General features: G+C 59.6%; 2 protein-coding genes across 2 annotated transcripts in view; one reads left to right on the top strand and one right to left on the bottom strand.

Annotated features, from left to right (window-relative positions):
• The window catches only part of CNIH2 (cornichon family AMPA receptor auxiliary protein 2), a 5,282-nt gene extending 1,557 nt beyond the window's left edge, over positions 1–3,725 (top strand). The window contains exons 2-6 of the mRNA XM_007461953.1: positions 2,412–2,480; positions 2,862–2,909; positions 3,146–3,258; positions 3,360–3,503; positions 3,698–3,725. Coding sequence (XP_007462015.1) covers positions 2,412–2,480; positions 2,862–2,909; positions 3,146–3,258; positions 3,360–3,503; positions 3,698–3,725 — 402 coding nt within the window. The remainder of the gene's footprint in view (positions 1–2,411; positions 2,481–2,861; positions 2,910–3,145; positions 3,259–3,359; positions 3,504–3,697) is intronic.
• Positions 3,726–4,727: 1,002 nt separating this feature from the next.
• On the bottom strand, positions 4,728–8,857 carry YIF1A (Yip1 interacting factor homolog A, membrane trafficking protein). The gene is made up of 8 exons (XM_007461952.1): positions 8,649–8,857; positions 7,745–7,956; positions 7,476–7,580; positions 7,261–7,339; positions 5,883–5,940; positions 5,557–5,712; positions 5,024–5,117; positions 4,728–4,930 (listed from the first exon to the last, which is right to left on the bottom strand). The coding sequence occupies exons 1-8, from the start codon at positions 8,677–8,679 to the stop codon at positions 4,784–4,786; spliced, it is 882 nt and encodes a 293-aa protein (XP_007462014.1). The 5' UTR covers positions 8,680–8,857; the 3' UTR covers positions 4,728–4,783.
• Between the last annotated feature and the right edge of the window lie 613 nt (positions 8,858–9,470).

Raw genomic sequence — 9,470 nt, 5'->3', positions numbered from 1 at the left:
CTTTCCCTTCCTCCATCTCCCCTAGGTCCATCTTGGTGTCTCTGAGCCTCCTATCTCATCCCAGGGTCTTGGAAAATCCTGTGGGGTGGTGGCAGGAGGGCTGGAGTCCTGAGGACTGGAAGGAATTGAGAGTCACGGCCTGGGCACACAGAGCTAACCAGCTCCTGGGAGGAAGGCTCCTGGAATTCAAGAAGCCCCTTTTTGGGCTCCTCCCCACCCAGAGGCCTCCAGCAGCCTCTATGGGGGTCCCTGTCCTCAGGGGATGCTCAGAGCAGACCTCCATCCAACACACCTGTCGATGCTCCTGAGAACCAGGCTCTGGGCGGCTTTGGGAGAGACAAGGATGAACAAGACTCAGGCTTCACCCTTCTGGGGCTCCCAGGCTGGGAGAGGGGGCCCAAGTGCTCCCAAAAAATACTGAGTACCGACTACGTGTCAGGCACTGTGTTCGCTCAGCTGTTTAGCTGGGCGATCATAGCAAGTCTCTTGTCCTGAGTCTGTTTCCTCATCGGTAAAGTGGGCTTGTTTTATATACAGCAGAGTGTATATAAGCCCAGAGCAAGGCTTGCCAAGGGGTGTGCAGGTGGGGAGAGGAGGTGTGGTCCTCAATCCAAATTGGTAAGAACTAGATAGAACCTTACAGGGCAGGACCCCAGATCCCACGACAGACCCTGAGCCTAGGCCCCACTGGTCGCTAGGCAACCCTGGTGGGGAGTGACGCGTGTCTGCTGTCACCGTGGGGGATTGTTTGTTCCAGGGGGCTGAGTCAGCGCCAGGCAGCCTGGGGGGTGGGAGGTGCAACACTCGCCGCCTGCTGGTGGTGCCAGCTCTGGGGCAGACAGACGGCACCCTTCCGCTCCCTGCTGGACCCTGTTGCTGTGCCTGACAGGCAGGCGGCTGCCCAGAGTCAATGGGGAGTTGGTGGGGCTGCTCCAGATGGCCCCAGCTCCCTCCAGGAAGCCCGTGTTCTCTCCCTTCGAGACTTAAGGGGTCCGGGATGCTTGGGGGTGGTGGGCCCGCTGCTTCATCCTAGGGCTGGTGCTCAGGGGAGGGGACTCCAGAAGGCTCCTCTGCCAGCCTTCCTCCCATGACAGCTCCCCCCAGGTCTGTCCCATCCCATCATCCTCTCAAACACCTGCTCCACCCAAGAGTTTCCCATCCCAGTGAGGACAGTGCCGTCCACCAGATGCCCCAACACCCAAAGTCACTTTGGGCCCCTTTGCCTCCACTTCACTGCCATTCAAGCCCACTGGATTCTGGCTTCTAAATAGCTCTGGAATCCATCCCCACCTCTCCATCCCCACTGTCCCTCTCTTCACTCAGATCACCACACCTCCCCCTGCAAGCCCCAGCCGCAACATTCCAATAGTCCCCTGACTGGTCTGGCCTGAGTGTAGTAAAGTGGTTAAAATTTTAACTCTGGAATCTAACGGGTTTAGAAACCTGGCTTGCCACTAACTAGCTATGTGGCCTTGGACAAGTCATTTAATCTATCTCAGTTTCCTCATCTGCAAAATGGAAGTGATAATGCCAGCACCTACGTCATCAGGTTGTTGTAAGCATCAAATGAGTTAACAAACATAAAGCCTGTTGGCACGGAGGAAGCATCATGTATATCTTGGCTGGGACCGTTAGCCAGTTTGTACTTCCTAAAACATCAACCTAACCACCCTGCTTTGCTGCTTTATACCCCTCGATGGCTCCCCTTTACTTCTGTGTTGAAGTCCAAACATTTGGTCCGGCCTCACAAGGCACCCACGTCTGGCGCTGCTGACCTATCCAGCCCATCTTTCACCATTCCCGTCTTTCTTCCCGCTCGCCTCACACTTTCACTTTAGCCATATAGAACCTGCAAGCTTCCTGAAAGTTCCTTGTTCTTTCAACCCTCTGCCTTGGTACCTGCTGTTCCTGCTGTTCAGACTGCCTTGCCCGCATTTGTTCACCAGACAAACGCCTACTCGAGTCCAGCCTGAACTCCCCATCCCCACGCCACGCTGGATCAGGCACCCACCCCAGGTTCTTCCTGCACGCCACAGCCCTGATCACCCTGGATGTAGTTCACAGTTTTTCTCCCAAGTCTGGGGTTCCTCCCGGGCAGGGGCTGTGTCCCAGGCTTCTGGGACCCCAGTGTTCAGCACAGGGCCCAGCGGAGAAGACACTATCTCTTGGGATGTTTTGGATGGAGGTGTAGTGGACATGTCCTGAACTGGGCATCAGCACACTAGAATTCCATTCCAAATTGTTGTGTGACCTTGGGCCAGGCCCCACCCCTCTCTGGGCCTCAGTTTCTCCACCTTTGCAGCACGTCCCATCTGGTCCGATCCCCATGTGTGAATCTTATGCCACAGAAGAATGCGTGGGGGGCCATAAGCTGCTGCCCCAACCCTGACGGGCACACGCCCCTCCCCCAGATCATAGCCTTTGACGAGCTGCGGACCGACTTCAAGAACCCCATCGACCAGGGGAACCCAGCGCGGGCAGTAAGTGATACATGTGTTGTGCGAGGTGTGTCCGTCCGTCCGTCTTACCATATGTCGCGGGTGGAGGACGGCGGAGCGACGGTGGCCGTGCCCCTTCCTCTGCCTTGTCCCCGCCCCCAGCAAACACCTGGCTCGGGTTCCTCCTGGCGGGGCAGCCGTTGCCAGGCTCTGGGCCGTTGCCATGGAGACGCGGGTGAAGATCCCTCCATGGTGACGGTCGCTATGGGGACGGCGCGGTTGCTTTCCTGCCGCGCCGCCGGAAACGCCTCTGGCGCCCCCTGGCGGCCACGTGCAGGGAGTGGGGGGCGTGGGAGGGTGGCGGGGCGCCCCCAGTGCCCGCTCCTTCACCTCCACCATTGCGGTCTTTAACTCTCCCTACAGCGCGAGCGTTTAAAAAACATCGAACGCATCTGCTGCCTCCTGAGGAAGGTCAGTGTCAGGGCTAGGGGCAGGAGGCTCCTAGCCGAGCTCAGCGCCACTGTAACCCAGAGCCGGGCCTTCCGCCTCTGCGGCCTGTTTGATCTGCTCTGCCACGTGGGAGGGAGTGGGAGGCTAGAAGCCCTTTCAGTCCCCAGAGGTGATGATGGGTGGGCACCTCCCAAGTGCCCTTGAAGCTTGGATCTGTCCTAGCACCTGGCCGCTGACCTCTCACCCTCACTCCCCAGCTGGTGGTCCCAGAATACTCCATCCACGGCCTCTTCTGTCTGATGTTTCTGTGTGCAGCAGAGTGGGTGACCCTGGGCCTCAACATCCCCCTCCTCTTCTACCACCTCTGGAGGTGAGGGTAGCAGCTGCCTTCGGGAGGGTGAGGTGGGAGAGTGGGGCAGGATGTGGGTGGGAGCCTTGAGGGTGGGCACTCAGGGCCCTCCCTCCCCCCAGGTACTTCCACCGTCCTGCGGATGGCTCTGAGGTCATGTATGACGCGGTCTCCATCATGAATGCTGACATCCTCAACTACTGCCAGAAGGAGTCCTGGTGCAAACTCGCCTTCTACCTGCTCTCCTTCTTCTATTACCTGTACAGGTGAGGTCCTGCCCATGGCGGTCAGAAGTCTGGGAAGGGATGCTCCAGGCACCATCCCTCCAATCCCAGGAATGGCTGGGCCCCAAGTTCCTGCCCTTTGCCCTTGATGACTGAGGGCAACCTAGGGCACAACAGGGTGGGTGGCCAGTAGCGGGCATGCTCGCGACTTGGCTCACTGCCTTGTCTTCCCACAGTATGGTTTATACGTTGGTGAGTTTCTAAGGGGGAAGCCGGCCAGGGAGCGAGCCCAGAACGGACCGGACGCCTGTGCACCCCCAGCCCTGCCCCTGGGCCGCAGAGGCCTCAGCCCTGGGGAGGGAGGGGGCACTGGTGCCCCCAGCCTCCTCTCCCCCACCCCCAAACTGCTGCTGCGGGGACTTCCCGCCTTCAGAGCCCCCTCCCCTTGGACTAGGGCTTGGCAGAGCTCTAAATAGGGGCAGGAGCTCCTTTGCCAGCCTGTGGGCATGGCAGTCAGTCCTGGAAGGGGCGGGACCTCCGGCCTTGTCCACTTCAGAGGGCATTTAGGCCCTGCCACGGGGCAGGGCTTGACCCTGGAAGTTCTGGGCCGCCCCCTCCACGCCCCCCCCCCACATCCTGGGGCTCCCCCTGCAGGTGGGGCGGTACCCACACCGTGAATGAGCAGGCTCAGCAGGGGGGCAGCCCCACCCCTAGTCTGCCCTCCCCCCTCCCCCAGGCTTTCTCTCCAGACCCCTCCCTGTTCCTCCTTGCCCCAACCCCAGCCACCCTGTCTCTTGGACCTATTTTCTATGTTGCCTGGAGGAGTCCGGCACCCCCTCCCCGGCCGTTTGTGACAAAATATGAATAAACTACTGCAAACACGTCTGCTCCTAAAAGGCTTAAAGAGGAGATGGGGGAAAGGGACTGCATAGGGGGCAGTCGTGAGCTAAATCCTGAGCACAGCTGGCCTCACGCCACTAGCCTACAGACCCCACTAGGGACCTCCTCAGATGGATCAGAGGCCTTTGAGGTCTCCTTAGCAGCTGCCCACCTCCATTCTCACTTTCTCAGCCACAGATAAACAACTATTTCTGCTGAAACACTTCCATCTGCCCTCCGAGACAGTATCAAGGCCACCAACTCCAGGGAGCCCTCCCTGGATCCCCGTCCTTGGAGAAAGCCCAAGCCTGGTCCCCTGGGCAATGCAAAGGCCCAGAAGTGTTGGCAAATCCCCCCATAAGCCCCAGAAACAAGGCTCAGACGAAATCAAGGAAACCAAATCTTCAATGTATGGAAAAATCAGTGCCAGTGGGGACCGGGGGTCACCGGACCAGGTGGAAGGTCAGCCAGTATATCATGAGGGGCTGAAAGGCTGCAGCTCCCAGAGTCAGGTAGAGCTGGAGACGTTGCCGGGGGGCCGGGTTCCCCATGCTGTCGGGGCCCAGGGCTGCTGTTCGCAAAGAGCGCACCTGGAATAAAGGAGAGAGCTGAAGCTGGGCCGGGAAGGGGAAGCTTGTCCCCATCTCCGATCCCAGGAGAAGAGGAGCCAGCCCCAGACTCACCATGAAGTACACGAGCGCGGACGAAGTCCAGGCCAGCGCCACGTAGTAGCCGTGGCTGCCAAAGAACAGGCCCGTGAGAACACTGAGGATCATCCTGCAGCGGGCAGGGGTCGGGGAGGGAGGAAGAGAAGGCTGGAGACCTCGCAAGGGTCCAGGCCCCAGAGCCCAGCCTAGACCCCGCCTACCATCACCAGGGCCCTTTACCCCCAACCTGTCCCCCCAGGGACCTAGACTCAAAATGAATTGGGAGGGCCAGGACTCAGCCCTAGGACCTGGATCTGAGACCCCCTTCACTACCCCAGCTCACCCCTCTCCCCTGTGCTCCCAGGGTGACTCTCAACACATTCCTGACTTCCTGAGCAACACTGCGCAGTCCCTGAGGAGGCTTCTGAAAACAGGCGCTCCCTCTAGTAGAGAGGAGCTAGAGGGGGTCCAGGGTCACAGTTCGAGGCTGTAGCTATACAGGCCGGGAACCCAGAGCGGTAGGCACCCCCAACCCAGGCGAGCCTCCCTCTTGGCCCACAGGTGCTCACCCCACATATTTGTAGCCGCTGTAGGCCAGCAGGTGGAAGGTGCTCAGGTCGCTGTGCACGGTGGCCAGGTAGACGCCCAGGAGCAAAGCTAGCACCTCCATCACAACCCACACCAGTGCCGTGCTTGCACACAGGCCCAGCACCTCTGGGGAGAACCTGTGGCCGTGTGGGGCTGGAGTGAGGGGAGCCCCAAACCAGCCATCCCGTGGCAGGTGCAAGACTGGGGGTACGGGTGGACTTGGGAGCTGGCACAAATCCCCTAGGGAGGTGAGGAGAGGAGTCAGGAGTGCGGAAGTGGTGGGAATGGGGAAGGGGTTGGCACTGACCTTTTCTGAATGCCCAGCGCCATCCCAGCCAGCAGCACGTAGGTGATGAAGGCCATTGCTGCCAAGAGCCAGAGAGATGCCATCAGCCTGGTTTCCTTAAGCAGAGCCACCCCCCACTAGGTATTCAGAGCCACTGACACCCCCGTGCTTCCTTCCCTGCATATCCCAACAGGCTCGACCTCCACACTCAGCTCCCCAGTGCCCTGCCTGGGATGCCTTTTCCTGCTCAGCCCTCTCCCACTGTGTAAGTGCTACCTGACGCTTCTCTCAGGACCACCAAGCCACCTCCTTCCCCGTCCCTGTACTAGGAAACTCACCAAAGTTTCCTGCTGTGTCTCAGAAACTACATCACAGGCCAGAGTCACCTCTGCTATTTTCACAAAAGCTCAGACGGCAGCTGGGTTTTCACAGCAATTTCAACTCCTCAGTCCTGTCCTCTGCCCACTTCAAGCACCAGAACTGATGTGCCCACAAGAGGGCACAGTGTCTGGAGACAGCAAACCAACCCTACCACCTATAAGCTGTGTATCCTCAAAGATACTCAATTCTCTCTGAGCCTTGGCTTCAACGTGTAAAACAGGGATGGCAGTTCCTGCCTTACACAGTGACTATGAGAGGGAAACAATGAAGGAGGGAAGAAGAACCTGTGTCTCTCCCAGGGCAACTGGGCTGTTTGGCTGCCCTCCTGGTAGCCCTTCTGAGGGCTGGCCCAGGCATACTCACCCCTCCTCCAGCGTGTCCACCAGGGGCCTCGCCTTGTGCAGGCCCCAGGACAGAGAGAAGTCAGATGCAGAGTCTGCCAGCCACTGCACAGTGTGGGCGGCCTGACCCATGCCATGTAGACAGGCAGTTGTGGGAACCCAGAAGGGAGTGACCACCTCCTCAAAGAAGGGCATACTGAAGCAGGCCTTGGAGGACAAGTAATAACAGTGATAACAGCTAATATTTACTGCGTGCTTCCTGTGTGCCACGTGCTGGCTGAGCACACACATCCCTTCGCTGAATTTCCATAACAGTCCTCTGTGGTAGGAACTGTTGTTATTCCAGTTTTTCAGGAGCATGAAAGTAGCCACCTGAGGTCCCATAGCTGGAAGTTACAGGGCCAGGTCTAAACCCAAGGCTCCAGGCTGGGGAGGGACATGGTCTAAGTCAAGTGGCAGGAAGGTCTCAAAAGGGAGTACCCTGAGAGCACACCCAGGAAGCTGCTTACTGGTCACCCCACTCTGTCTACCTGGTCTACCTGGCATCTAGGGACACCACAAAAGCCACACACAAAAGCACCAAGAGCAGATGCTGAACCAACACATGAGCCTCTCTTCTTGTTGGCGCCTCAAGGCACAAGTCCCCCCGTAACCCCTAGCCCAGGTCAAAGACTCACTGGGGATATAGAGGTCGGGGGCGTTGAGGTCTTGCCGCGGAGGCAAAGGCACATCACGACTGTACTGCACTTCCCAGTTCTGGTGGTGGCAGCAGCAGCCAGGTTAGGAGGAAAAGACAAGAGAGGAAAGAAGGGGGTTGAGATCTGGGGGCCAGACTCTGGGGCAGGATGAGGGAGGCAAGGGGGTCCACCAGCTCACCTGGTAGGCAGCTCACCTGGTGTGTGTAGGGGAAGACCAGTAGCCCTAGCTTCTTGGCCACATAGGCTGTGTCCACAGCGAAAAAATACTTGAGTTTGTTCACAGACACAAAACGGTGCAGCTGGGAGGGGAGAGAGGAGGCTGTGGGCAAGCTGCACCCCAAACCTCGGGGTGCTCCTCTATGTGCTCCTTCCCTGAGGGCTGCTGTGAGGATTAGGTGGGATCCCGTGATGCCCCAGCCCTGGCCAGAAATCCTGCCACCCTTGCCCTGGGGGTGGGCCACACCTCCTTGTGCACCATGTCCTTCCCATGGGATGCGATGGAGCCGCCATAGGCCATAGCCATGTTGGCCATTGGGTCCCCAATCAAGTGGTTGACATTGAAGGCCACGTCGGCTCCTGGGGCTGGGTATCCCCCCGGCTGGCTGGAGTAACCACCGCTTGTGTCATCGAAGAGGGGAGGGGGATCCGGAGCTGCCCGGACCCTGTGCTTGGAGCCTGTGGGTTTGTAGGTACCAGAGTAGGTGACAGGAATACCAAGCATGAGCCCAAACCACTGCCCCTTCCCCAAGCTGGGAAGCCCTGTATGGGTCCTGGGAGCACCAAGCAATCAGTGCGGGAAACTAGCTGGTTGAGGAGTAGCTGACCCAGAAAGAACTTTGATGAGGGATCCTTTTGGAGAGATGCTAAATGTAGGCAAAGAAAGAGCTGAGGCAGCCCCTGGAAGTGGTTGCCCGTCTGAGGGCTCCTGGGGGCCTCCTCAAGGGGACTGATCTCTGAACTGAGCCTTGGAGACAGAGTTTGCTAGGTGAAGACAATTGGCAGGGCATCCCCGCACGAACAAGGGTAGGAAAGGCGACGGCTGGGTACGCGGAGGCTCTGGGCAGTGGTGAGGAACCCTACCAGGGTCATGACAGGGAAAGGAAGTTTGGGAGGCAAACCCCATTCATGCCCGAGTCGGGCACGGGGATCCCAGCAGTGCTGTCACCGCCCGATCTGATCTCAGGTTTGGGCCGAGAGGGCGAAGTCCAGGACGCGTTGCAGAGTCTCAGGGGGCAGGAATCCGAATGACATCCGCCGCCCTGGGCAGCGGTCACGGCCGCCCCTCTCCCTCAGGGTGAGCGGGCCGCGCAGCCGACACTCCTCGGGCCGGTCGGCCCGCGCCCCCGCCCACCCCGCGCCCCACGCACCGTGGGCTCCGTAGCCCGAATGATAAGCCATGGCCCCGACGCTCGCTCTTTCCGAGGGCCCGCTGCGTCGCCTCGTGGTACGAATACTAGTGAGGCAGCTGCTTCGTTTCCTGGGCACCGACCGAGGTTACCGAGCAGCCAGACACGTCCCCGTCCTGTCCGACAACAGCATGTCCGCAGCGTCATCCTCTGCCACCTGCCATTGGCTCCTCGGCGGCGCCGGCTCGCCCATCCCCTCTCCCAATTGGCTACTGGCGTGCCCTCGCCGAAGCGGATTCGGCAGTAACCAACTTCCGGGCGGGGGAATAGGCGGGGCAACTTGAGGCGCTCTAGGATTGGATAGTGTGGTTGTTAGTTCGCGGCGGAGCAGCCAATAGAAGGGTTAAAGTAGGAGGAGGTTGAGAAGTATTTCCGCGCCTGCGCACTGGAGCACTTGACGCTCTCCCTGCCACGACTACAGCGGGAAGAGACCCGGCGGAGGCTGGCGGCGGCTGGAGTCCGGGAATGAAGTTTCGCTCGCGGGACGTACTCCAAGAGGGAGTGGGACGGTGGGGCTATGACCAAGCCCTGTCCCTCGGGGCTCTTTCCCCTCCTTCTCAATGCTAGCTTTCCTTCCCCGTCCTCCATACTTCCCCCAGTACTGGCGCGGAGCCCGGGCAGCCGGGGCGGGGTGCTGGTAGGAGCCCGGGCCGAGCAGTGACTGCGCGGCCCAGCGAGCTCCGGGATGCTGACTCCTCCTCCCGCCTCCCACCACTCCTTTCCAGGCGGGTGCTGTCCGCTGTCTGGTGCTGAAATTCCCTACCGCCACTGCCGCCATCCTGC

Source organism: Lipotes vexillifer, unplaced genomic scaffold, assembly GCF_000442215.2.
Source record: "Lipotes vexillifer unplaced genomic scaffold, Lipotes_vexillifer_v1.1 scaffold1129, whole genome shotgun sequence".
NCBI classification, from domain to species: domain Eukaryota; kingdom Metazoa; phylum Chordata; class Mammalia; order Artiodactyla; family Lipotidae; genus Lipotes; species Lipotes vexillifer.
The sequence above is the reverse complement of the archived record's forward strand: the minus strand, read 5'-3'. Positions and strand labels throughout refer to the sequence as shown.